Genomic DNA, 27,809 nt, shown 5'->3' with positions numbered 1-27,809 from the left:
GGAAGAGGGAGGATGTCACCCAGGATGGACACCGAGGAGCAAGGGTTGGGTGAGCAGGATCACCAGACCCCATTAGGATCACCTAACCCCATCAGGATTTGCTGGGATATTTCACATTTCTCCCACCTCCTCAGAGAGGAGAGAAGGGCTGAGCCCCTCAGCAGAGGGAGGGAGGGAGGGGAGGGAGGGAGGGAGGCAATGAGGGATACATGGAGGGGGGTCTGAGCAGCCCCTGCCAGCCCCAGTGCTGCTGACTCTGTGCCAATTCCAGGGGTGGCCAAGGCCTGGCACCCCTCGTGCAGGGGAGTGGCGTGGGATGCAGGTCCAGGGCATCCCGAGGGACGTGGATGCACCAGAGAGCCCAGAATTCCCCCCCTTTCCAACCCTGGAGTGCTCAGAGGGGACAATGTGGGGGTTCACATTGGCACTGCCACCCCCAGGATGTCTGCAAGGGCAGCAGAGATGGGGAGCAGGATGGGGGAGCACTGGTCCAGCAGCAGGAGCAGGAACAGGGGGTGGGGTGACAATTTGGGCTCATGGCTCAGGATGACAGCTTGGGGTGATGGCTCGAGGTCACGTCTTGGGGTGGCAGTTCGAGGTGATGGCTTGGGGTGACAGCTCAAGGTGACAGCTCAAGGTGACAGCTCGAGGTGATGGCTTGGGGTGATCACTTGGGGTGACAGCTTGAGGTGATGACTTGGGGTGATGTTTCAGGGTGACAGCTCGGGGTGATGGCTTGGGGTGATCACTTGGGGTGACAGCTTGGGGTGATGGCTTGCGGTGACAGCTCAAGGTGACAGATCGAGGTGATGACTTGGGGTGATGTCTCAGGGTGACAGCTCGGGGTGATGGCTTGGGGTGATCACTTGGGGTGGCAGCTCGAGGTGATTGCTTGGGGTGATCACTTGGGGTGACAGTTCGAGGTGATTGCTTGGGGTGACAGCTCAAGGTGACAGCTCCAGGTGACAGCTCACCTGCCCACGCCTGGGGCAGTGGCAGGCTGGGACTCGCAAGCAGCTGTGAGGAGATGGAGGAAATGCCTCCCTGGGGTGGCACCTGCCGCGGGCAGGGGGGACTCAGCACCCAGCTCAAGCACCACCGAGGCCTGGCAGCTCCAGCGTGCCCAAACCTGTGAGCACCAGGTGCCCAAAGCCCTGAGCAGCTGCCCCAGCACAGCTCACGTGGCTCACGCGCTGCCCGGCCGTGAAAAATCAGATCCCACTTAAGTAACGAGAGCTCTTCCTGAAATATTCATTCTCAGCTCAGGCACAGCTGCAGGAGCTGCCCCGGGCTGCTCCCATGGGATCCAGGCAGTGGAGAGGAGCTGGGTCCCAGCAGGGAGCCCTGTGGGGCCAGGGGGAGCAGGACAGGGCCCCCCAGGCCGGGCAGGGAAGGGTTGGGGAGCAGAGAGGCTCAGGAACACAAGGTCAGCCCAGGACACACATTTCTGAGCGGTTAATCTGCGCAGCAGCACGCTGGTTTGGGGAGTTTTCCAGCAGGATTAGCCACGGGGACAGGCCAGGAGCAGGGGACAAAGCTCCTGGAAATTAGGAAAAAACCGCAGTGGTATCTCTTATCTGGACCAGAACCCCAGGCCTGGAGCTTTTAAGCCCAGGAGACAATGCAGCTATTTCATGGCTGCAGGCTCAGGAATGATGGGCATTCCACTTCCAAGCGGCTCTGGATAATCTCTGGATCTGTGACTGTGCTGAGCTGAGTGTGGTGGGGCTCACACTTGAGGGGAGAAAACAGGGACCTCATCACTCCTACCCCATGGGGCAGCCCCCCTTTCCTGGGACCCCCAAAAATCTGCTTCTGGTTGGGCTAGGGTTAGGATTAGGGTTAGGGTTAGGGTTAGGGTTAGGGTTGGGTTTAGGGGTAGGGTTAGGGTTAGGGTTGGGGTTAGGGTTAGGGTTAGGGTTAGGGTTTGGGGTTAGGGTTAGGGTTGGGGTTGGGGTTAGGGGTTAGGGTTAGGTTTGGGGTTAGGGTTAGGGTTAGGGTCATCTAATTGAGAAAAATATTTTTTCATGGGTGTACTGGTATTGTGCCAGCATCAAATCATGACAGACTGTGCTGAGCTGAGTGTGGTGGGGCTCACACTCAAGAGGAGAAACCAGGAACCCCCTCACTCCTAACTTGTTGAGGAGTACCCCATGGGGCAGCCCCCATTCCTGGGAGAGTGTGTCCCCTAAACCTCTGGTTCTGGTCATATCTCGCAGCACTAATTTAGGAAAAATATATTTTCATGGGTGCATTGGTATTGTGCCAGCATCAAACCATGACAGACTGTGCTGAGCTGAGTGTGGTGGGGCTCACACTCAAGAGGAGAAACCAGGAACCTCATCATCCCTACCCCTTTGGGGCAGCCCCCCTTTCCTGGGACTGTGTGTCCCCCAAACCTCTGCTTGTGGTTGGGTTAGGGTTAGGGTTAGGGTTAGGGTTAGGGTTAGGGTTAGGGTTAGGGTTAGGGGTTAGGGTTAGGTTCAGGGGTTAGGGTTAGGTTTGGGGTTAGGGTTAGGGTTAGGTTTGGGTTCGGGTTAGGGGTTAGGGTTATCTCACAGCACTCACTTGAGAAAAATATATTTTCTTGGGTGCATTTGTATTGTGCCAGCATCAAACCACGACAGACTGCTGAGCTGAGTGGTGGGGCTTACACTCAACAGGAGATACCAGGGACCTCATCACCTCTACCCCTTGGGGCATCCCCCCCTTTCCTGGGACCCCCAGACCTACCCCGGCAGTGCGGGCCCTCGTCGGAGCCGTCGAAGCAGTCGTGGAGCCCGTTGCAGAGTTTGCTCATGTGGATGCAGAGCTCGGTGCCCAGGCAGTTGTGCTCGTTGGGTTGGCAGCGGGACACTTTGCTCTGGGGACCTGCAGGGCACCAAAGGGCACAAGGGTCAGCACATTGACCGTGGCTCTGGGTGCTAGCACTCTCTTTGTCCCGAGGCCGTGGCACGTGGGGGCCCCTGTGAGCCCAGCACAAGGAGACTTAATCTCCATTATTAACTGGAAAAATTACAAAGCAAGGGAGGCTTTATTTTTAAGCTCCTCTGAAAAGAAGCAAGGCATGGAGACAAACAACAAACACACCATAAAACGGCCTGAAACCCCAGGAAAATCTCCTGCAACGTCCAGCACGGCTTCACCCCAGGCTGGAGGTGGCTGCAGGGGTGACAATGAGCCCTGGCACAGCCCCTGCAAATCCTGACCCCCTCCATGGGGTATCCTCCTCTCCCTGCCCCAATCCACATTTCAGGGCTGAACACACAGCGTGTTCAACACACTCTGCCCAGCCAAAACACTGAAATCCCATTTTCCAGGGGCTGTTTGTGCCTCAGCCTCCCCTCAGCAGGGCTGGCAGAAATAGCTCTGTGGATCCCCCCGGGCCCCCACGAGCAGTGAGAAGGGCACAGCATACACCGTGTCCAGGCACGGTCCCATTTTAGCCCAGTCACCTTCACCAGAAGCTCCAACAGCAGAGTTTGCCCTAAATAAGCTCCAGCTCTCCTTGGAGAGGAGTGATACATCACACACAGAGCTCTGTGTGCTGGTACATCCCCATCCCACACCTCTGAGGGCTCTGGCTGTGATCCCACCACAACCCCTGGGCTAAATGAGGGGATAAAAGCCCTTGGAAGCACACAGGGCTGTGGGAAGGGGACCACAAAGCCCAGGGTTTGTGACACCTTCCCCTCCACGCCGAGCAGGACCCTCAATCCATCCCAGCCAAAACTTCCCTCCATCCATCCTGGGCAGTGACCCCCATTCCAGCTCAAGGGATGCCTGGAAAATGGGAATTTACCAAGCTCCAGTTGCCAGATCTCTGCCCTGAGCCTCAAACACATCCCAGTGTGCTCCCAGTGAGCAGACTGGCCTGGCACTGGGGCGAGGGGATCCTCCAGGATGCTCAGGCTCTGTCACAGCCAGCAGGGATTTCAGCTCCCCCTCTTTCCCACTGCCAGGGCACCCAGCAGATGATTCCTGGGAGAATTTCTTAGCGGGTGCCACTGCACAGATTTATTTTTTGCAGAGGGTGGGCCAGCAGTAATTGCAAATTATGGGTTAATTAAGTAATGTCGATATATGGACCAGGAGAATGGAGGGGCTGGAGTGAAGCACCCAATCCATCAGTCAGAACTGCTCTGCCGTGTCCATTATTCCCTGCAAAGAGCCTGGATCAAACCACTTATCCCAAACAGGGCAGGATTAATCCACAAGCCACTTTGTTTGCTTTTGACCGTGTTGGCGCTAATAAATGAGCCAATTTATTACATGTGACAAGCTTGTGGTACACCCCAAGGAGCAGAATTAGATAGGAATGTTTAACCTCAAAAAACCACTCAGGAAAAAAAAAAAAAGGATAGAAAAAAAGCAATTCTTCTTCCTGCAGCTGATTTGGCAACAGCCCAGGGAGATGCAGATGGGGTGGGGAACACAATGAGGGAAGAGCTGGAGGGGCAGGGGTGGGATGGTCCCACTTGTGCCAGCAGGATGGACACGGATGGCAGCACGGAGGGTCCTGGTGCTGCCTCTGGGTCACTTCAGAGCTCATCAGGACCCCGCCAAGAGCAGATCCAGCAGGGCAAGATGAGGGACTCAAGGTCTCCTGAACCTGGACCAACCAGGCAGAGCTGAGCCACAGCAAATTCGTTCCTCAGAGCCCCTCATCTTTGATCTCCAACAGGATGGAGGCTCCTCTCCAAGTGTTTTCCTCTCAGGAAAGCTCCGTGGAGCAAAAAACTGACGGTGCAAGAACCGCACTCGAGCCACTCGCACCAAACAAGCAGCACTGGGGACAGGAAAAGGGACCTGAGCAAAACCAGAGAACACTTCAAAGGAAGGGACCTGAGCAAAGGCAGGGAACACTTGAAAGATTCCCCAGGGAGGAAGAGCTGGCACGTGCCTGACAGCATTTCAGGAGCTCCGACAGTGCCACGCAAACACCGCAGCCGCGGCAGGAGCGGCGCTCGCAGCCCGGCTCAAACACGGATTAAATGAGAGTAATAAAAGTCAAAAATGAGAGTAATAAAAGTCAAAAAATTCTCTCCCTCCCTGCCAGGGAGATAAGGGGGATGAGAGGCTGCTGGAAGCTCCAGTGGCAGAGTGGTGTGAGAAAAGCCGGCCTGGCAATCCCGGAGATAGCGGGGGCCGCGCCGACAGGTTGGGAATGAGCCTGGGCAGGAGCAGGGAGGCTCCACTCATCCCCTGGGCACACAGATGTGCCCTGGCACCCCAATCTCCATGTCCTGGGGGGCACAGCATCGCCCTGACTCCCTTTCAGTGTCTAGGGGGGCAAAGTGGGAATTGAGGGAGGTGGGCAGAGCCACTGAGGAAGGTGCAGCCCCTCCAGGTCCCCAGAGATCAGATGGGAAGGGAACTGCTCCTGAAGAACTGAGAGATTCTGAGGTTTGGGGTCTGAGTTGGTGATGGAAACACACAGACTCAGTCCCACACATGGTGGTGAGGAGAGAGGAGATGCCAGGCTGTGGTCTGTGTCTCACAGATTCTCCCACTTCCCTGTCCTGGAAGTGCCAAGCATGTTCCAAGGGGCATCAGGGGTCCCGTGTCCTCCAGGGATGAGCCCTCAGGGGGCTTGAACCAAACCCAAGAGTCCTCCAACACCCATGACCTCCCCACAGAGGGACATGAGGTGCATCCACAGCACCAGAGGCTGCTCCTGGCACCAGCACCAGGGGAGAGAGAGGAAGAAGATGGAGAGGGAAGAGCATGCAGGGAGTCGGTGCTGCGGTCACCTGTCCCCGTGGAGGGAGCACAGATGCACGCAGCGAGCAGAACATGCCAATCAGACGGATTTCTTCCAGCCTCCCAGTCCTCCTGCTGTAATTTTCCAGGGCTGCTGATTGACTGGAGGCAGCCAGCCCATCCCAGCCCCCCACCCTCCCACGGAGGGGCCGTTGCATCATTTTTGCCTTAAGGAATAAACAAACCCGGAGCCGAACCAGGAACTGCTCTGGAGGAGACGGTTCTGCCAAGCACGGCGTGAAGTGGGAATCTGGGTGGGAGAGCTGGGACAGGGGACAAGGAGATTCTGCTGGGCCCCGTGGTGGCTGTCCTGTGGCCATGTAGGACATGGGGACAGGTGGTTCTTTGCTCCAGCCTGGCCAGAGCAGAGCTCCCAGCACAGCAGGACTGGCACAGTCACCATCCCTGGTGTCACCACAGCTGTGACCCCTCTGCAGACACCCCCCAATTCCCAATTCCCTCCCCCAGAGCTCACCTAACCCATGCCAGTTCTCTGCTTCCCCCCAGAAAAACTCCACCACCCCCTCAGAGGGAGGACCTCCAGAGCTGCGCCCACCAGGGAGCCCAGCCCAGCATCCCAATCCCAAACCCCAGCTGGGACAGCGATGTCCCCTGGCCAGCTGCTCCCTGGGACTCCCAGACATCTCCTTCCCTCACTCCCCGTGCCCAGGAATGCCGAGGTGCTGAGGATGGGCTGACACTGCTGCTGACTCTTCCTTCCTTAGAACCAAAAATAATGAGTGATCCCCTGTTCCCAGGAGGCTGGTTTGGAAAAATGGACGGACGGACGGACGGATGGATGGATGGATGGATGGATGGATGGATGGATGGATGGATGGATGAGGGATGGATGGATGGATGATGGATGGATGCATGATGGATGGATGGATGGATGGATGGATGGATGGATGGATGGATGGATGGATCATGGATGGATGGATCATGGATGGATGGATCATGGATGGATCATGGATGGATGGATGGATGATGGATGGATGGATGGATGGATGGATGGATGGATGGATGGATGGATGGATGGATGGGGATGGATGGTTGGATGATGGATGGATGGATGGATGGATGGATGGATGGATGGATGATGGATGGATGGATGGATGGATGGATGATGGATGGATGGATGGATGGATGGATGGATGGATGGATGGATGGATGGATGGATGATGGATGGATGCATGGATGGATGGATGCATGGATGGATGGATGGATGATGGATGGATGGATGGATGATGGATGGATGGATGGATGATGGATGGATGGATGGATGGATGGATGGATGGATGGATGGATGGATGCATGGATGGATGCATGGATGGATGCATGGATGATGGATGGATGCATGGATGCATGGATGGATGCATGGATGATGGATGGATGCATGGATGGATGGATGGATGCATGCATGCATGCATGGATGAATGGATGGATGGATGGATGCATGGATGCATGGATGGATGGATGGATGGGGGATGGATGACGGATGGATGGATGCATGGATGCATGGATGGACGGATGGACGGACGGATGGACAGAATGGACAGATGGACGGAATGGACATCCCCCACCCTGAGGGGCTGCAAGGCGAGCTGAGGTAGAACATTGTGCGACGGCTGCCTGGGGTCCTGTAACACCCGTGGAGAGATGGAGCAAACCCAGAGGAAGAGGAAGAGGAAGAGGAAGAGGAAGAGGAAGAGGAAGAGGAAGAGGAAGAGGAAGAGGAAGAGGAAGAGGAAGAGGAAGAGGAAGAGGAAGAGGAAGGAAAGGCATACATACATATGTCGGGAGATTCATCCGAGCCATCGGGACAATCCTTCTCCCCGTCACAGCGCCAGCCCTTAGATATGCACGTAATCTGATCTTTGCATGCAAACTGTTTGGGGCTACAAGTCTTCGGTGCTGGATGAAAAAAGAAATAACGATAATAAACAACATCAGTTTCTTCCCAAGGACAAGTTGTTTCAAAAGAAAAATCAAAATTCAATTAAAGGCCAAGATTGGTTTGGGGTTTTTTGGTTTGGTTTTTTCTTTTTTGGGGGGGATGATTTCTTTCCTATGGCTTGGCAGAAGTTGGAGCCCGGCACCAGATCCATCAAGCTTGCCCCTGAGGAAAGGAGGAAATTTAAGCTGGAGCATTAATTACACCGGGAGAAAACAGGAGTCGAGCACTGTGATGCGCTCGCAGATTTTAAAGATCATTTAACTTGGATGAATTAGCTCCTGGGAGCCAGAGGCGCTTCGTTTTCTGTGCTAGGCAAGAGAAAAACAGGGCAAAAACAAGAAAAGCCAAATGAGAACAAATTAAAAAGTAATGCTTTTTTAAATCATGAGGACAACAGCGGGATGGGGATCCATCCATCCCATGTCCAGGACCCTGGGGAAGGCTGACCCCACATCCCTCATGGGAGGGAAAAGGGACAGAGGGAAAACCAGCAGGAAAAGCCAAAATCCTGAGTCTGGGGAGGGAGAAAGGCTGGGAAGAGCCTCCTGCCCATGCCTTGGGGGGGTCACTGAAATGGGGGGGGACATTGCACCCTCCCAAAAGGAGAGGCTGTGATGGGGGGCACTGAAATGGGGGGCAATGAAATGGGGGGGGACATTGCACCCTCCCAAAAGGAGAGGCTGTGATGGGGGGCACTGAAATGGGGGGCACTGAAATGGGGGGCAATGAAATGGGGACAATGAAATGGGGACAATGAAATGGGGGGGGTTACTGCGCCCACCAAACATGGGCTGAAATGGGGGTCACTGAAATGGGGGGCAATTAAATGGGGGTCACTGAAATGGGAGGGGACATTGCACCCTCCCAAAAGGAGAGGCTGCAATGGGGGTCACTGAAAGGGGGGGCACTGAAATGGGGGGCAATAAAATGGGGGGCAATGAAATGGGGGGCAATGAAATGGGGGTTACTGCACCCACCAAACATGGGCTGAAATGGGGGTCACTGAAATGGGGGGCAATTAAATGGGGGTCACTGAAATGGGAGGGGACATTGCACCCTCCCAAAAGGAGAGGCTGCAATGGGGGTCACTGAAAGGGGGGGCACTGAAATGGGGGGCAATAAAATGGGGGGCAATGAAATGGGGGGCAATGAAATGGGGGGCAATGAAATGGGGGTTACTGCACCCACCAAACATGGGCTGAAATGGGGGTCACTGAAATGGGGGGCAATTAAATGGGGGTCACTGAAATGGGAGGGGACATTGCACCCTCCCAAAAGGAGAGGCTGCAATGGGGGTCACTGAAAGGGGGGGCACAGAAATGGGGGTCACAGAAAGGGGGAGCAATGAAATGGGGGGGTCACTGCACCCACCAAACATGGGCTGCAATGGGGGTCACTGAAACAGGGGGTCACTGAAACAGGGGGTCACTGAAATGGGGGGTCACTGAAATGGGGGGTCACTGCCATGGGGGGAAGTCACTGGAATGGGGAGGGGGGAGTCACTGCCATGGAGGGGGGGAGTGTCACAGTCATGAAGGGCTCACTGCCATGGGGGGATCACAGACATGGGGGTCACTGAAATGGGGGGGTCACTGTTCAGCCCAGCCCTGGGGGTGGCCAGAGCTGTTGCAAACCCAAGGCAACTGTGAGCCCTTGTTCAAGCAAAGGCAGCCACAGACGCAATTTCCAAAACATTCATCTCGTGGCATCCCTGCTCTCCTGCCAAATTCCCCTCTCCCAGGATCCACTTCACTTCCTGCTCAGCCCGGGAAAGGGGGGGATCTGTGCCTGCATCCTCCTCCTGCCACGGGGCTGCTGCACAGCACGGGAGGCTGCGAGGGGAGAGGATGAGGATGATGCTGTCCCAAATCCCAACCCCATCCCTGAAGGGTGGGAGGTCACTTCCCACCCTGCCACAACCCTGATTGCTCCTCAGAGCCTCACAGGGCTTTGCCTGATGCTGTTTGCTGCGATGGGAGTGTGGCTCCTCCTGCCAACCTGCTTCCCTGCCTGCCTTCCTCCCCTGCTCACCGGCGGCGTGGGAGCTGCTGCTCGGCGCTGCCAAGATGGAGACTGGACGGATCAAAATGGATGGAGCATCCCTGGCCTTCCCCTCCACCTTCCCTAGGCCAGAGGCACAGCCTGAGCCTGTCCCCTTTCCCCTCCCTCCCACCAGGCTCAGGGACAGGATCCTCTGCTCCAAATCCAGCCCTTCCACCCCCTCTCCCCGGTGGAGCTCATCTGACGCCTCCATCTCCCAGCCACAGGCACATCCAAGGCAGGATTCATTAAGAAAACCACAGCAAAGAGCTGACACTCTCTTGGATTTCCTGCTCCTCCTCATCCTCCCAGGTCTCCAGCAGCCACAGCGTGACCTGTGGCTGCAGCAGCAACTCCAACCCACAGGTTTCACTTCCCAAAGGAGCAGGCAGAGCTACAGGAGGGCAAATCCCTGGGAACCCACTGCCAAGAGGCTGTTTGTGGGCTGGGAAACCAGGAGACACCAATCACAGAATCACAGAACCACTGGGTTGGAAGAGATCTTAAAGATTATCGAGTCCAACCCAGCCCCAACACCTCAACTCAACCCTGTCCCCCAGTGCCACATCCAGGCTTTGTTAAACACACCCAGGGATGTGACTCCACCACCTCCCTCTGCCCTGGGAATTCCCAAAATTCACAGAATTCACAGAATGACCAGGTTGGAAGAGACCCTAAAGGTCATTGAGTCCAACCCAGCCCCAACCCCTCAACTCAACCCTGGCACCCAGTGCCACATCCAGGCTTTGTTAAACACACCCAGGGATGGTGACTCCACCACCTCCCCTGGCAGCCATTCCAGAATTTATCACTCTTTCCATAAAAAACTTTTTCCTGCTATCCAACCTGAATTTCCCCTGGTGCAGCTGGAGGCTGTGTGCTCTGCTTGTGTCAGTGCTGCTGCAGACAGAGCCCAGCCCAGCTGAGCACAGGCACCTTTCAGGGGGTGCAGAGTGATGAGGGCACCCCTGAGCCTCCTTTCCTCCAGGCTGAGCACCCCCAGCTCCCTCAGGGCTCCTCACAGGGTTTGTGCTCCCAGCCCCTCTCCAGCCTCGCTGCCTCCTCTGGACACACTCAAGAGAGATCCTGAGATCCCAAAGTACAACAACCACACCTCAATCCCAATAAAAACCAGTTCCCAGCACTGAATCTGGGATGGAGAGAGCACAAAGTTCCCAGCACTGAATCTGGGATGGAGAGAGCACAAAGTTCCCAGCACTGAATCTGGGATGGAGAGAGCACAAAGTTCCCAGCACTGAATCTGGGATGGAGAGAGCACAACTTCTTGGGTGTTAGGCAAAACTGGAGGATGGACATGTGTGAGGAGGGGGAAAGCCAATCCAACCTCCTGATTGCACTAAACCCAACTCAGTGAGGGGTTTAAATTAATTTAAAAATGGAGTTAATGTATCAGTGAACACGAGCAGAACACCAAACTGCACAAGCCACCGTCTCAACGTCCTTCCCAAACTGAGGGGCCAGAACTGGACACAGCACTCGAGGTGTGCCCTCAGCAGAGCTGAGCTCAGGGCCAGGATGGCTCCATGCCCTCCCTGCTCCTGCTGGCCACAGCACTCCTGGGCAGGGATGCTGGAAGGAGCCATCCCTCAGCACCAGCATCTCCTGCTGAGCATTCCCAGCTCCAGGACCAGAGCACGAACACGTGGGATTCCTTCCAAGCTCTGACACCACCCTGAGGACACCTGCCCTTCCAGACAGGAGCTGATCCATGCAGGATGACCTCAGAGAGCTCCTCACCACCCCAGGTCACCCAAACCCACCCAAACCCATCCCTTCCACCATTCCCAACCCCGGGAAGAACCACAGGCAGCACGGCTCAGGGCAGGGAGAGGACGGAAGGCGATTACTCCCGAGGCTCCTCGGCATTCCCCGCTCATTCCCCGTCCTGGCACAGCGTGTTCCCAGCAGGCTGAACCCCCTCAGTGCCAGGTGGACAATCAGAGAAGGTGTCTCTGTTCATGCATCCCTCTCACAGAGCCAAAATTCCCTCCCCGAGCCGCCAGCAGCGGCGGTGGCAGCGGAGCTGCGGCTCCGGGATGGGGAATAAAGGCGCCTTCATCCCGGCACAATGGGCGGCTCAGAGCGGGGCTGGGGCAGCTGCAGGGACACGTCCCTGCCTTGGCAGCCAGAGGAGAGAGACCCCGGCTCAAAAGGGGACTCAGAGGGGACAAAACCGCGCTAAAAACGCGGCAGAAGTTCGTCAAAACAGCTGAGAGATGAGGGAAAATAAACACGCCCGAGGAGGGTTTGAAAGGAGAAAGAATGGCACTAAAGTGTGGTCAGAAAAGGAAAAGTGGAGAAATAAAAAGGGTTTCAAAAAGGGCTCTACCCCCCAAAAAAAGGGCCAAAAGATGATGGGGATGAGGGGAAATAAACACACCCAAAGGAGGGTCTGAAAGGAGAAAGAATGGCACTAAAATGTGGTCAGAAAAGGAAAAGTGGAGAAATAAAAAGGGTTTCAAAAAGGGCTCTACCCCCCAAAAAAAGGGCCAAAAGATGATGGGGACGAGGGGGAAATAAATGCACGCAAGGAGGTCTGAAAGGAGAAAGAATGGCACTAAAATGTGGTCAGAAAAAAAACAAAGGGACTGGAAAAGTGGAGAAATAAAAAAGGTTTCAAAAAAGGCCCTACCCCAAAAAAAGGGCCAAAATATGATGGGGACAGGGGGGAAATAAATGCACCCAAGGAGGGTCCAAAAGGAGAAAGAATGGCACCAAAATGTGGTCAAAAAAGGAAAAGTGGAGAAATTAAAAGGGTTTCAAAAAGGGCTCTACCCTAAAAAAAGGACCAAAAGATGATGGGGATGAGGGGAAATAAACACACCCAAGGAGGGTTCAAAAGGAGAAAGAATGGCACTAAAGTGTGGTCAGAAAAGGAAAAGTGGAGAAATAAAAAGGGTTTCAAAAAAGGGCTCTACCCCCCAAAAAAGGGCCAAAAGATGATGGGGATGAGGGGGAAATAAAAGCACCCAAAGGAGGGTCTGAAAGGAGAAAGAATGGCACTAAAGTGTGGTCAGAAAAAAAAAAAGGGACTGGAAAAGTGGAGAAATAAAAAGGGGTTCAAAAAGGGCTCTACCCCAAAAAAAGGGCCAAAAGATGATGGGGATGGGGGGAAATAAAAGAACCCAAAGAAGGGTTCAAAAGCAGAAGAAATGGCATTAAAATTTGCCCAGAAAAAAGGGCATAGGAAAAGTGGAGTAATAAAAGGGGTTCCAAAAAAGGGCCTGCCCCAAAAAAAGGGCCTCCAAAGAGGCATAAAATCAAAGAGGTGCCCAAAAAAAGGGCCAAAAGATGAGGGGGATGGTGGGAAAATAAATGCACCCAAAGGAGGGTCTGAAAGGAGAAAGAATGGCACTAAAATGTGGTCAAAAAAGGGACATGATAAGTGGAGAAATAAAAGGGTCTCAAAAAAAGGGCCCCCAAAGTGGCATAGAATAAAAGAGGTGCCCAAAAAAAGGGCCTCTCAAAAATGGGATAAAAAAGGCCAAAAAAAGACCCTACAAAAAAAGGGCTCCCGAGAAGGCCAGAAAAACAGAAAGGCCTGAACACAAAAAAAGGTCCAGAACCAAAGTGGTCCCAAAAAAATCCATTTGGGTGCAAGAAATGGAATTGCTCTTCAGGATAGGGTGCAAACAAACATCCCAGCAGAATTTCCCCAGCTGGGAAGGGGACCAGGAGCCTGACACCAGAATTCCATGGATGCCCAGAGGCTCTGTGCTGGGTTGGGAAAGGGGTTGGCAAACACAATCACCAAAAACCACCAGATTTTTTTGCCTGAAATAAGAAATGGACACCAAAAGAGGCTGTAGGAGAGGTGGAGAAGCAGCTCCTCCATTCAGTCCATGGATGAGGATGACAAAAAAGCCTGGACAGACTGGAAGCAAAGCACAAAAATATGAAGGAGCTCCTGCCCTGCTTCCTCCTCAGCCCAGCTCCTCCTCCTCTCCTCGGAGGAGGAGTCCGGCCAGGAAATGGTGCTGGCCATAAATACAGGCTGGGATTCACAAACCAGATGTTCTGGGGGGAAAAGGGAGCACAAAAGGGAGGGAACAAACCCACTCCAGAGGGAAATATTCCCACTCTGTGCTCCTCCAGGTCTCCATGCCCACCTCAGGATGGAGCACCCCCAAAACAGGGCAGGTTGTTGTGTTTGGGGCAATTTTGGCCTTTTTTTGGCAGAGCCTGCTCCATCAGGCAGATGAGCACCAGGTCTTCATCCCAATGTTCCTCATCTTCCTCATTCCCTGTGGATCAATTCATGGCCACTCTTCCCAGCCAGAGCTGAGCTGGGACCTTCCCAGCTTGGAATCTGTGACACGGAGCCTTGGAGTCACCCAAGATATAAACTCAACCACATCCAACACACAAAATCCACCAAAACCACTTGAGGCTTCACTTCTCCCCCCCACATCATCCACCCTTTGTACCCAAACTACAGAATAAAAACAGGATTTGTTCCGTTTTTTTGTGTTTTCAGAACTTCCAGCATCCTGGAGTTTCTCTGCAGCCTCAGGACAGGCACTGGAAGGTCAAAGCCTGGAGCCCATCCTGCTCCCTCCTCCCTGGGCTGGTGGAGCTCGAGGTTGATCCTCAAACCCCCCAAATCCAGTAAATTTTCCACCTCCCAAAAGCTGAACTAAGTAATAGAGACATTTAAAATACCAAACCCTCAGGTTTGAGGCACATTTTTCCAGGGGGGAAAGGGAAAAGGAAGGCTCAGCTGTTTGTTTTGCATTTAAGCACACCATCCCAAAACAGTTCAAATGCATTTTTGCAATTCTTCCATCCGGCCCCCTCCGAAAGGGGAAGATTCAAACCAGATCCCTGCTCCAAGAGCTTCCAGGACCTCAGGGCTCCCGGCCATTCCCGCAGGTATGCGGCGGGGCTGGGGGAGGGGGACGGCCCATTGCTGAGTAAATATTGACTTTAAAACACCGTTTTTCTCCCCTTTTCCCCTTCAAGTCGGACTATGGAATCACGAGGCATTCACCTTCCTCAAACAAACAACAAAAATGATTTGGAGAAGGGAAGGCTGGCTCTGCAGGGCCAGAGGTGTTGGGATGGCAGCTCTGGCGGGGTGTGGGTGCTCAGATGGGAGACAACAACAAATCCAAGCAGAACCAAACCCCACCATCACCTGAGCCCCACCATCCCCGTGCTTCTCTGCTTTTCCATGCCTGGTTTCCACCCGTGTTCCCAGCCCTGACCAAGGCACGATGCTGGTGGGAAGCAGCTGGAAGATCCCACCTGCCCTCAGACCCATCCTGGGGTACAGGCAGGGCTGTCACCCCCCTGTCACACCCCAGAGGGACAGGCAGGGCTGTCACCCCCCTGTCACACCCCAGAGGGACAGGCAGGGCTGTCACCCCCCTGTCACACCTCAGAGGGACAGGCAGGGCTGTCACCCCCCTGTCACACCCCAGAGGGACAGGCAGGATGGGTCCAGCACCCTCTGCTCATCCCCACATCCCACCAGCACATCCCTGGCTCTTTCCCACTGGTCCTGTTCCACATTCTCCCATTTTTGCCCACCTGGATGCTCCCATGGCAAGGGACACCTATGGATTGGGAGCCACTGGATCCTGCACTGGGCACCCCATGGAGATGCCATCCCAATGTTCCTCTTTAGGGTCAAGCCCTGATCCCAAGAGGTGACAGCTCCAGGGTCCCCAGCAGCCCCCTGAGCCCCTGTCACACCCCAGAGGGACAGGCAGGGCTGTCACCCCCCTGTCACACCCCAGAGGGACAGGCAGGATGGGTCCAGCACCCTCTGCTCATCCCCACATCCCACCAGCACATCCCTGGACTGGTCCTGTTCCACCCATTCTCCCATTTTTGCCCACCTGGACCCTCCCCATGGCAAGGGACACCCATGGGACACCCATGGATTGGGAGCCACTGGATCCTGCACTGGGCACCCCATGGAGATGCCATCCCCATGTTGCTCTTTAGGGTCAAGCCCTGATCCCAAGAGGTGACAGCTCCAGGGTCCCCAGCAGCCCCCTGGGCCCCTGCCACACCCCAGAGGGACAGGCAGGATGTGCCCAGCACACCCTCTGCTCATCCCCACATCCCACCAGCACATCCCTGGACCTCTCCCACTGGTTCTGTTCCACATTCTCCCATTTTTGCCCACCTGGACATTCCCCATGGCAAGGGACCCCCGTGGGACACGGACTGGGAGCCACTGGATCCTGCACTGGGCATCCCATGGAGATGCCATCCCAATGTTCCTCTTTAGGGTCAAGCCCTGATCCCAAGAGGTGACAGCTCCAGGGTCCCCAGCAGCCCCCCAGCCTCCCTGTCACACCCCAGAGGGACAGGCAGGGCTGTCACCCCCCTGTCACACCCCAGAGGGACAGGCAGGGCTGTCACCCCCTTGTCACACCCCAGAGGGACAGGCAGGATGGGTCCAGCACCCTCTGCTCATCCCCACATCCCACCAGCACATCCCTGGACTTTCCCACTGGTCCTGTTCCACCCATTCCCCCATTTTTGCTCACCTGGACACTCCCCATGGCAAGGGACACCGATGGATTGGGAGCCACTGGATCCCTGCACTGGGCACCCCATGGAGATGCCATCCCAATGTTCCTCTTTAGGGTCAAGCTCTGATCCCAAGAGGTGACAGCTCCAGGGTCCCCAGCAGCCCCCCAGCCTCCCTGTCACACCCCAGAGGGACAGGCAGGGCTGTCACCCCCCTGTCACACCCCAGAGGGACAGGCAGGGCTGTCACCCCCCTGTCACACCCCAGAGGGACAGGCAGGATGGGTCCAGCACCCTCTGCTCATCCCCACATCCCACCAGCACATCCCTGGCTCTTTCCCACTGGTCCTGTTCCACATTCTCCCATTTTTGCCCACTTGGACACTCCCATGGCAAGGGACACCCATGGGACACCCATGGATTGGGAGCCACTGGATCCTGCACTGGGCACCCCATGGAAATGCCATCCCAATGTCCCCCTTTGGGGTCAAGCAAGAGGTGACAGCTCCATGTCCCCAGCAGGGGCACTGGGATGAATTCCCAGCAGCCAGGACCTGCCAACGCTGCCTCCAAACCCAGACAAAGGAGCAGAGCGAGGAGGGAGGAGGAGGAGGAGGAGGAAGGACGGGCGAGCGCATCCCAAGGGAGGCAGGAGATGGAGGCAGGAGCTGCCCACAGCATCCCCGAGGAGGGGGAAGGGGGGATAAAAATCAGATAAAAATCACATTGCGGCTCCCGGGGCTGCGTCCATCCCGCAGCTCGGCGTCACCTGACTTCAAACGCATCCGGGGGGAGGCGATTTCCATGCGAACACGCATCAGGAAATCTGCGAGGAATGCGCTCCCCCCCCCCCCGCCCAGCCCCTTCCCCTCCCGCTCCCCAGGCTCCAGCAGCTCCGCCGCCTTCAGATGAAATCCATTAAAAAAAAAAAAGGAATAAAGGAAAGATTTGCATTTTAAACCAAATTCAGGAGCCGGGAGAGCCGTGATCCCCTCCCGCCTCCAGCCCCACCGAGAGTCCGCAGCAGAACGAGCTGAAAAATGGCAGGAGATGGAGCCAGATGAAACGAAAGCTCCGGCGTTGCCAGAACTGGGGATCATAACAATAAAATTAAAAAAAAAAAAAAAAAAAAGAGAGCTGGATCATCCAGACTGTGGTGGGGAGGGGCAGCTCCAGCCCCACAGCCAAGGGGAATTCAAGGGAGAATCCCGTTTTTTGGGTATTATTCTTTTTGCAGCTTATCTGCAATTTAAATGGGGAAAAAAAAATGCGAGGTGGGGTGGGGGGAGTTAAAAAAGGGGAAGAAAAAAGCATTTGCAGCCAGGAGAAAGGGGCTTAAATCCTCTGGGTGCAGTTGGATGGGCTGCAGCCGGCCTTGGCCTGTGGCAATCCCTGCCAGGTTGCCCCGTGTCCCCTTTTTCCTTCCTCAGAGGAGGGATGGGGAGGGGGCAGCAGGGCCTGCAGAGCCCCCCCACCACCCCTACCTGCCCAGCCTTTATTCCCTGTATTTATCCCAGCAATAGGAGTGGGAGGTTTATACCCTGGGCAGTTGGGAACCCAAACAGGATCTGCTGTGGTTATTTATGGCCTGTGGCTGGAGCTGATAAGGCTCCCTCCAGAGCCCTGCCTGCGCCGGGAATAAAGCAATTCCACAGGATAGATTAATAGGCATTTCATCCCGGCAGCTGGAAGGGAGGGAGGGGAGAGGAGAGAGAGGAGAGGAGGCTGCCAGGGGCTTGGTGGGGCAGGAGGGTCTGTGCTTCCTCCCAGCAGGCCGGGCATCAGCTCGCCAAGGCTTTCAAAGGGCTGGAGCACGGCCAGAACCATTGGCCTTAATTCATTAGTCAACTCAATTTCGCTGCCTCCGCAAATAAGGACTTTGTCTGGGATGGGGAAACGGAGCAGAGCAGCTATTGTGCCCTGGGAGCGGGCAGAAAGGGCCCTTTGAGAGGACACTCTGCTGGAATAAAAGTCACTTTTATCCCAGAATAATTAGCATGCTCTGAGTACACTAATTATTCCGGCATAAAGGGACTTTTATTCCCGAGCAGCGCGGGGAGTTGCTCTGGATTCAGCTCCACCTGCCCATGTGAACGTAGCCAGGGATGACCCAGCTGGGATTTGGGACCTTTGGGGTGGCCACACCTGTGGGTCCTCACTGGAGTGCATACGGGGGTCCCACCCCAGCCAGGACAGGGTCACCCCCCAGGAGATGCTGGATGCTCCAAGAGGCTGGAGAACATCAAGGCATGAGGACATGGAGAGCCAGATCTGTTCCAAACCTCCAGGTCACCTCCTGAGGTCCCCTGGGGATGTGGGTTCCTGGGGGGACCTCAGCATCTCCCAGCTCTGGGGAGCACAAGGTCACAGAGCCACCATGGCACGGCACAATCTCCTGCAACCTCAAGGTCTCTCCAGGGATAACAACCCCAGACAGCACCGTGGCCCTGCCCTGCTCCTGCCACAGCTTTTGGCTGTCAAAACTCCCATCCCAATTCCCATCCCAGCCCCCAAAACCAAGCCCAACCATCCCGTGGGGACACGGCTCCAGCGTCACCCAGCACAGCAAGCACGTGCAGCCGGGTGAGGGCAAAGCTTTGGGGATTCCTTGACAGCACATCCTGGAAAAGCAGGTCCTGCATGGCTTCCAGGTGGCAGCTGCTCCACTGGAAAAACATCCCTGGCACGGTGAAATGTCCCATCTGTCTGTAACTGGTACAAATGGTGAAAGGGGAATTGGCACGGCCAGCCCTGAGCTGATGCTGCATCCCAAATGCTGCCTGACCCTTTGGCATCTCCACCGGATGCTCCCAGGGAGTTCCTGCAGCTCAGGGACCCTGCTTTCACTGGTTTTCACCTCTGTAGTTGCAGGAAAAGAAAATTTAGGATTTTATGCAGCTGAAAGAGCGTAGGGATGGGCATCAGAGCAGCTGGGGAGGAGAGCACGGCACTGGTGACTAAACCAGGCTCCAAATCCACTTTTCCCGGGGGAAAACACGCTGCAGGCCGGCGGAGGAGAGGCTGAGCAAACCCATCTGGAAGGGCCGGGGGCTGCGGCAGGAAGCGGAGCCTCGGACGCGGGCACCGACCCAAGGATGCGGGGCCGGGCCGGGGCGGAGGCGGCGGCACCGCCCCGCTCCACGCGGCGCTCGCCCCGGTGCCCCGCAGCATCCGCCCCGGCCGCTGGGAAGGCGGCTGGAGCGGGAAGTATTAAAGCCAAGTGCTTCCTTTTCCAAACAATAAAAAAGCACCACGATACCCGCCGGGAGGAAACCCTTCACAGCCTTTCCCTGCGCTGGGAGCAGCTCCCGGTGCCTGCAGAGGATGGGATCACAGAAAGCAGAGCGGTTTGGGGGTGTCTGTGCCCCACCACAAGTGTCATAAATCATCTGGAGCTGCGCTCCCGGCAGGGACAGAGCCAGGGACAGCCCAGGGGTGGTGACACCGGCAGCAGGGGACAGGCAAGACTCCAGCAGAGGCACACACTAGCAGAGGCACGGTGGGCAGAGGGGCATCCTGCTGCTCCCCAGGGCTGAGGATTAGTGTCCCTGTGCCACCCTTTAGGCCACACATTCCAGTTCTGAGAAAATCACTGTGTGCCAGCAGGCAGGGCACAGGGAAGCAGAGGGAGGGGACACCAGGAGGGGCTCGGTCCTGGGGAGCCCAGGGCAGGGCCAGGGGGTGCAGACAGAGCTGTGGCCTCGCTGTTGGCCAGCTGTGACCCTGGAGCACGAGCCCACAAACAAAGAGCTGCAGGTAAATGGGGGAGATTGATGCCATTCAAAGCCCTCAGCACATTTCAGTTTCTGCCTGGCAGCCCCCAGCAAACATCCCCAGGGAGGCTGGGGCATGGGGCAGCAGCAGGATGGCTCCCAAAGCCTCCCCCAGCTGGAATCCCCCTGACTCAGTCAGAAGGGATGGATGGATGGATGGCAGAGCCCTGAGTCCAAGAGCAGGGATTCCTCTCCATCTCCTGACACTGCAGCCCCCCCAATTCAGCAGCAACCCCCGCACTCAACCCCCACCTGCACAGCTCTGGCACACCCAGGATGAGACCCCCAATGTCTGTCCATCCTCAGGATGAGACCCCAAATGCCTGCCCACCCTCAGGATGAGACCCCAAACACCTGCCCACCCTCAGGATGAGACCCCAAACACCTGCCTATCCCCAAGATGAGACCCCCAACGCCTGCCCACCCTCAGGATGAGACCCCCAACACCTGCCCATCCTCAGGATGAGACCCCCAACACCTGCCCACCCTCAGGATGAGACCCCAAATGCCTGCCCACCCTCAGGATGAGACCCCCAACATCTGCCCATCCTCAGGATGAGACCCCCAACACCTGCCCCTCCTCAGGATGAGACCCCCAACATCTGTCCACCCTCAGGATGAGACCCCCAACATCTGCCCATCCTCAGGATGAGACCCCCAACATCTGCCCATCCTCAGGATGAGACCCCCCCAATCCCTTCCTGTCCCCAGGATGTGACCCCCCCAACACCTGCCCATCCTCACCGTGGTCTCATTTGGAGAAACAGCATCTGGCAAAAGGCTAATTAGTCCACTCAATTAAAGATGCAACTTCCAACTCAATTAGACTCCCTCCCAGACATCCACAATTCCCTCTGCTGCCCCAATCCACACATTTTGGACATCACAGAGCTGCTCTCACCTTCCTGACACTCCCTGGAGCCCGGGATGCTCTTCCCATCCCTCCCCTCGGTGGCACTGCAAGCACAGTCCCACCGGAGAAGCTCAGAGCTGCCAGCAAGGTCATTATCCAAGAATTCTGCTGCCAACCCCAGGAGAGGTGCTGGGACTGTCTGTGATCCTGCACAGCATCTGCATGACTGCAGCTCCAGCCTGCTCCGTTCCCTGGCTCAGGAAGGACACTGGAGTCTAAATTTAGCCCTAGAAATGGCTGGACCACATTGTGGAACTCAACCTCTCACGATGGAATCACATCCAGAACACGGCCCACCCTGTGTTTTTCCTTCAAAAATAAAGAGTGGCACAGCAAAGAAAACAATGAGTTTGAGCCGAGTTAGAAAATGCTCAAAATATTTGGTGCGGCCGCAGCCGGCAGGTCAGGCTGCCCAGGAAAGGGCACGTGGAAAGGGCTGGAAAGTTCAGTCAGCAGCAAAACCTGGGCTGTAAATAGCTCGAGGTGGATTGCAAAATCCCAAGGAGAGGGGGAAAAGCATCCCCTGGAAAACAAGCTGCAGCTGGGGGAGATGCTCCGTTTGAGGATGGCAGTGATGGATGAAAAACGTCCCCGGGCACTCTGAGAGGCACCATCGGCCGCCAAGCCCGAGTTCTGGAGAGGGATGTCCGTGGGAACACAGCTGGACACTCTCTCTGGGAGGTGATGGAGATAAAATCCATCCCAAGCACAAGGAGAGTCCTGTCTGCCCGGCAAAGGCAGGACTGTGGGAAGGACAGAGGCTGATGCAGCCGCTGCTCTCAGGCCAAGCCAGCTGCCACTCCTGGGGTCAGCACCCACTCCAAGGAGCCCCTTCCCAACCCTGGGACCACCAGATTCATCCCAGTGGAGCCCCATGGCTGGTTGGGGCGAGCTGGGAGAGGACTCTGGGCTTGGCAGGCAGCTATCACAGAGAGAGGTTCAGACCCCATCAGGGCTGGGAGGTCCGGGGGGGCACCAGACAGGATTTATCTGCTCCAGGAGAATGCTTGGAGTGGATCTGGGAACCGAAATCATCCCCACGCCGGGAAGAGGAACCTCCTGCCCCATGACAAAGCCGCGGGCCGATGGCCGTGCTGACTCAGCAGGATGTGGCACATCCTGTGTGTCCTCCCCTCTCCCCGGGCACTCGGCGGCCCCCGAGGGCCCGGCCCTGGCTGTGATTTCGGGAAGCACGTCCCATACAAACCCTTGCCGGTCAAAGGACGCTTGCAGCACCACGTGCTCCCTGCACCATCCAAAAGATCGGCCAAGGGCTTGGGACAGCTCCCCAAAGGCACAGCCAAGCCCCCTGGGGGGGTCTGGGGGGGTCACAGACACGGGCACAGCTCCTGCTGCCTCCCAGGGCAGCCAAACCCCGCTGTGGACACCATCCCCACCAGCTGTCCCCCTCCTTGTGCTCCTGGGATAGTGGCAAAGCCTCAGCAGCAGGATCCCCCTGACAGACCCCTCCTCACCAGTGCTGCTGCACTGGGGTGGGCTTCACAGGAGGCACGGGGCAGCCACGGGGCAGGAGAGTGCTGGCACAGACCCCAGTGCCCAATGTCCTCACCCTGCCACTCTACAGATGCCACCAGTGCTCCCAGTTGCTGCCCAAAGGGCTCCTGGCCCTCGCCCTGCCCACCCTCCATCCCCCTCCCCACCTCAGGGAGCACTGGGAGGTGACCTGGATGTTGTCACAACCTTGAGGGGCAGCCAGGTCCCCCCGTGCCCTCCTGGAGGGGGAAGGAGTCGTGGTCCTTGCCCAAACACCCTGATCCCAGGCAGTGGGAGGATGGATTTTGGGAGCCAAATCTCTCTCCTCAAAGCTTCTCATGCCACCACCTCGTCCCCTCAGCTGACTCCAGGGCTGTTTTCAGGACCCCACCCAGCAGCTGGTTTACACAACTTTTCCCTTAATTTGTCTCTGATTTTCCACTCCAATCCTGTGAGGAGAGGAGAGGGGAATGCAGCAGAGCAGAGCCTGGACAGCCCCACTGGGCAACCACAGGGGCTGGGGGCAAAGAGGAACCACAGAACACCCTCTGGAGCCAGCTCCTCCAGAGGAAGATGCTACAGAAACCAGGGCCTTGCAGGCACAGGGAGGACCTGGATGGTTTTGCTCCCCATCATCCCAACCAGTTCTGAACACTGGAGGAAAAGCATCACCAGCTGGAGCAGCCCCCGCTCCTTCCCGGTTCTCAGGCTCCCCCGGAGCACATGGAACCGGCAGGGAGAGAACACGAGGAGGGAGTGGTGGGGCTGAGACACCGAAGGAGAGGGGGCTGCCACAGCTGCTCCCACCCCCACAGCGCCCACTGAGCCTCAGGAGCTTCAGAAGCAGCGAGGAGGCAACGCCTGGGCTTCACCCCAAAGCTGGCAGCGCTGCCAGGGATGCTCCAGAGCTGCCCCATCACGGACAGGGAGCCGAGGTCAGTCCTCACCAGGAACCTCTCACACCAGGACAGAGACCCAGGGCTGCTGGAAGCCCAATTGTCCTGCTGGGATGCTGTAAATAAAAAAATGGGATGCTACAATGCCCCACACAGGAATGGTGTATGCCCCTCTGGACACTGCCCAGAGGAACCCCCCAAGCACTGCCCCTCCAGCAGCTCCTTCTCCTCCCAGCACCTCAAAGCTCCACTCTTCACCTCCACTGAACCCAGAGCAGCTCCGGGCGTGTCCCTGCACGCTGAGGGAAGCAGCGTGTGCACACCCACACGTGTGCACACACATGGGAACACAGGGAAAAACACACAGGGAAACACCTGGGAACACAGGTGGGGACACCTGGGAACACACATGGGCACACAGGGACACACGATGGGACGTGCCAGACCACCAAGGTGGCAAGAGGGAAGTGCTGCACCAAAACATCCCAGCCACCCTCAACCACAGGTATTTCCAAAGCAGGAACAAGGTGATCCCTGCCTGCCCTCACTCCACTCCTGGGGCTCTGCCACCACCACAGGGTGCAGGGATGCCCCACACCACCCCAGCAAGGGGCAGAGGACTGGGCAGGCAGGAGCTGCACACCGGTGCCCTTTGTTCCCCACGGAAGAACTTCCTCCCGCCCCTGGCTGGACTTTGTCCTCCTCTCCTCCAGGAAAAAGCAAAGAGCTTCCAGAGCTGCAATCAGAGGCTGTGAGTGTGAGGAATTGGCTCCCCAGACAAGGATGGGGACCTGCACCCTGTTCCCAATGACATCCTGGCCTCTCCCAGAGCCCCACTGTACCCAGCTGGGCCAGTGGGACACTTGCATCAGGGAAACCAGAGCCCAGCCAGGACCACCAGGGTTGAGGCACCAGCTCAGGTGGCACCTTGGTGGCACATTCTGCCCCCTAACCGACCCAACCACGTGCTTGTGGTGCCTCCACATCCGCCACATGCCTCCACATCCTCCCCGCCCACAGCCCTCACACAGCTCCCAGCACCCCGAGGTGGTGGGACAGCACCTCATCCCCATCACAGTCCCCAAAAAGGAGCCCCTAAGGAGGGGGACATGCACCAGGAGGAAGGAGTGCTCTCTGCCCCACTCCAGCTCCTGGGGTGTGGAGAAGAGGATGGAAGAACTTCCCTCCAGCTCATCATCTTTCCGCAGCCTCGTTTCCAAAGGCAACGCAGCTTATGCAATGAGCGATGCCTCCCTTCCGCCCCCACCAACTTCTGGAGCCGCCGGCTGCTCCGAGCCACCTCCGAGCCGAGCGGGGACAGTGCCACCGACACCTCGTGTCCCTGGAGGGGTGACCCCACGGGGCTCAGCTCTTGACCACCTGCACTGCCCGGCTCACCGGGAGGGTGCCAGCGGCTCAATCAGCCCTGCAGGTGCCACCGAGGGGGGGCTGCAGCGTGCCCTGAGCCGCTCCGCTCCTGTCACCTCCCTCCAAGGGACACAGATCAAGTGTCCACACACCCCCAGTAGGGTGAGGAGGGGCTGGAGGATGGAAACCACAGGCTCCGGCCTCCTGCAGCCCCAGACATGAATCTGGGGCAGGAATCTGGCGTTTGCCCAAACCTCCTCCTCCTCCTCCATCCCTCAGACCCGGTGACGGGTCAGATGCTGCCACTGCCACGACACCAAATCCCTTCTCCCACTTTGCTCCAAGGTGGGCAAAGAAATGGGACAGAAAAACCTCTCCCTAAATCAAAAAACAACCCCCTCTCGTTCATCCATCATTCTGGCCTCTCATTTCACCAGGCCATTCCCGTGAGGACAGAGGGGAATCTCAGTCACAGGAAAGCCGAAACTCCCCCATTTCGCTGTTTTTGAAGGGAAAAACAGCCCGGAGCGTCCAAGCGTTGCGAGAACTTCGCCACCGCCGCCGGTTCCCGGCTGGAGCGGCTGCCAGCGCGGAGCACGGGCGCTGCCAAGAGCGGCCCCTCGCACATTCCCAGCCCGGCCATGGAGCTGACGAGCTCAAGTATTTACTGAATAGATCAATAAGGGCCGGGAACGCGACGTGCACGGCTTGGGAACGAGCGGCTTGGCAAGGAGCTGGATGGACCGATGGGGGGGAGACTGGACAAACGGACACACGGATGGGGGGAACGCACAGCCCCGGTGGCTGGATAAACACATTCCCAGTGCCACCAGGCCCGGTCACAGCCAAACTCCGCAGCCGGGCGTCGCGGAGAAGCAGCCCCGGTTATGCAAGAGGGGGAGCGTGGGGCGAGGCCGGGCTGTCACGGGCACCCCTGGGACCGGTAGGACCCCGGACCCGGTCACCCCCGGGACAGCAGGACCACCAGTCCCGGTTCCCGCAGTGGTGCTGAGCTCCAACTTTCCTGCTTGGCTGCGGGGAAAACTTTGGATTCCAAAGGAAAATGGGATGGAGGGCGGGAGGGAGCCACGGGAACGGGCAAAGAGGAGAAAACGGGGAGCGCGGACGGGGGACGGGGCGCGGGGCACACCGTGCGCTGCGGAGGGGTGCGGGGAGGACGCGCCTCCCCAGTCCGGCCCGCAGCTCCCCGCTGCCCCCCGGTCCCTCCGGTGTCCCCACGGCGCGGTGGGGCCGGGCTGCGCCCGCTCTGCTTTGTCACGGCGGCAGCGGCGGTGGCGGGGGGGGGGACGCGCGGCGCCCCCCGCCCCCTCCCCGGCCCGGCCGAGCCCCGCGCCCCCGACAGCGGCTGCGGGGCCGCGCGGCTGCGGCGCCTCCCCCTCCCCGCCGCTGTCCCCCCCCTCCCCGCCGGTATCGCCCCGCGGGGGTCCGGCCCCGCCGCCCCCCGACTCACCTTCGAGGGCGCGGGCGGCGGGCGCGGCCAGCAGGGCCAGGAGGCTCCCGGCGAGGGCCAGCAGCGGCCCCATGCCGGCGGCTCGGCGGCGGCGGCGGCGGCGGCGGCTCCTCACGCCGTGCTGCCCGTGGGGCGGCGCGTCCCGGGCCCGCGCACCGACATCCGCGGGGGGCGGGCGGGGGCGGGCCGGCGGCCGGGCCGGGCCGGGCCGGGGGGCGGGCGGACCCTCCGGGCTGGGCGGCGGCGGCGGCGGGGCCGGGGGGCGGCGGGGGATGGGGAAAGGGGGGGGGGTCTGCGCGCGCCGCCGCGGCGGCGGAGGGAGGGAGGGAGGGAGGGCGGTGATTTTGGGGAGGGGGGGAGATGGAGCGCGCGCCGCCGCCCGCCTGACGTCACCGGGCTCGAGCCGCCGCCGCCGCGGACGGGAACGGGGAGGGGGGGGGGGACACGCGCGTGGCGTTGGGGGGGGGGGGGTCCTACGCGCATGCGCATGCGGGGCCGGGGCTGCGCCCCCCGGTGGGTGTGGGCAGGGACAGGGTCCGGGAAGGGGTTTGGTGTCGGTACCGGTATCGGTCTCGGTGTGGTCCGGGCAAGGGTCCGGTATCGGTACCGGTATCGGCCGCGGTATGGTCCGGGCAGGGGTCCGGTGTCGGTGTCAATAATATACAGGCAAAGGTGTCGGTATCGGTGTCAGGGGTCCGGTGCCGGTAACAGTGTCAGTATGGTACGGGCAGAGATCCGGTGGGAGTGTCGGTGTCAGTATGGTCCGGGAGGGGTCCGGTGCCGATGACAGTGTCGGTATCGGTGTCAGTATGGTACGAGCAGGGGACCGGGGCCAGGACCGGTGTGGTACAGGTACAGCGCTGCGGGTCCCGCGCTCACACGCGGTACCGGCCCGCGGTGCCGCTCCAGCGCCTGGCCCGTCCCTGCTGTGGTGGCCCCCAGGTGCGGGGGAGGCCCATCTCCCCTCTACCGGCACACGGTACCGGCTGCGGGTCAGAAACGGACGAGGCAGCAGAACCTCATCATCCCCAGGGGCAGCGGGACCCTCTCAGGGCTGCAGGACCTTCACTGTCCCCCATGGCGCTGGGCCCTTCACCGTCCCCAAAGGCATCGGGAGCTTCACCATTCTCCCAGGACAGCAACACCATCAGCACCCCCAAGGGCGGTGGGACCCTGACTGTCCCCCCAGGGCTGCAGGACCCTCACCATGTCCGAGGGAAGTGGGACCCTCACGGTCCCCCCAAGGCAGGGAGGGTCTCCTGTCACCCCCCAGGGCACAGGACTCTCGCCATGTCCGAGGGCAGTGGGACCCTCACTTGTCCCCCCAAGGCAGGGAGGGAGGGTCCCCTGTCACCCCCCAGAGCTGTCACCCCCCAGGACCCTCACTGTCGCCCCAGCCATTCCTGCGGGAGCTACGGGAGCAGGACTCAGGATCGGGGGGCCAGAACAGCGGAGCCCCATCACGGGGGTCCCGCCATCACTCACCCAACTCCGGCTTTGACCGAGAACCGTGACGTCAGAGCCAGAGCCGTGACGTCATCCACCGGCCACTCCGTTGCCTGCCAGGGCCCGGGGCCGAGGAGGGAGATGGGCAGCGGTGCCGGCGCCGTCATCAGGCACCATGCGA

The 27,809-nt window shown here is 58.2% G+C and overlaps 1 protein-coding gene across 1 annotated transcript in view; it reads right to left on the bottom strand.

The window, feature by feature from the left end:
* Window positions 1-26,287, bottom strand: part of LRP1 (LDL receptor related protein 1) — a 110,080-nt gene extending 83,793 nt beyond the window's left edge. The window contains exons 1-3 of the mRNA XM_084223713.1: window positions 26,183-26,287; window positions 7,555-7,677; window positions 2,734-2,871 (exon numbers count right to left, since the gene is read on the bottom strand). Coding sequence (XP_084079839.1) covers window positions 2,734-2,871; window positions 7,555-7,677; window positions 26,183-26,255 — 334 coding nt within the window. The 5' untranslated portion in view covers window positions 26,256-26,287. The remainder of the gene's footprint in view (window positions 1-2,733; window positions 2,872-7,554; window positions 7,678-26,182) is intronic.
* Window positions 26,288-27,809: the final 1,522 nt, after the last annotated feature.

This window comes from Fringilla coelebs (genome assembly GCF_963513975.1).
Source record: "Fringilla coelebs genome assembly, chromosome: 30".
Taxonomy (NCBI): domain Eukaryota; kingdom Metazoa; phylum Chordata; class Aves; order Passeriformes; family Fringillidae; genus Fringilla; species Fringilla coelebs.
Note: the sequence above shows the minus strand (reverse complement) of the source record. Positions and strands in the feature narration are given on the sequence as shown.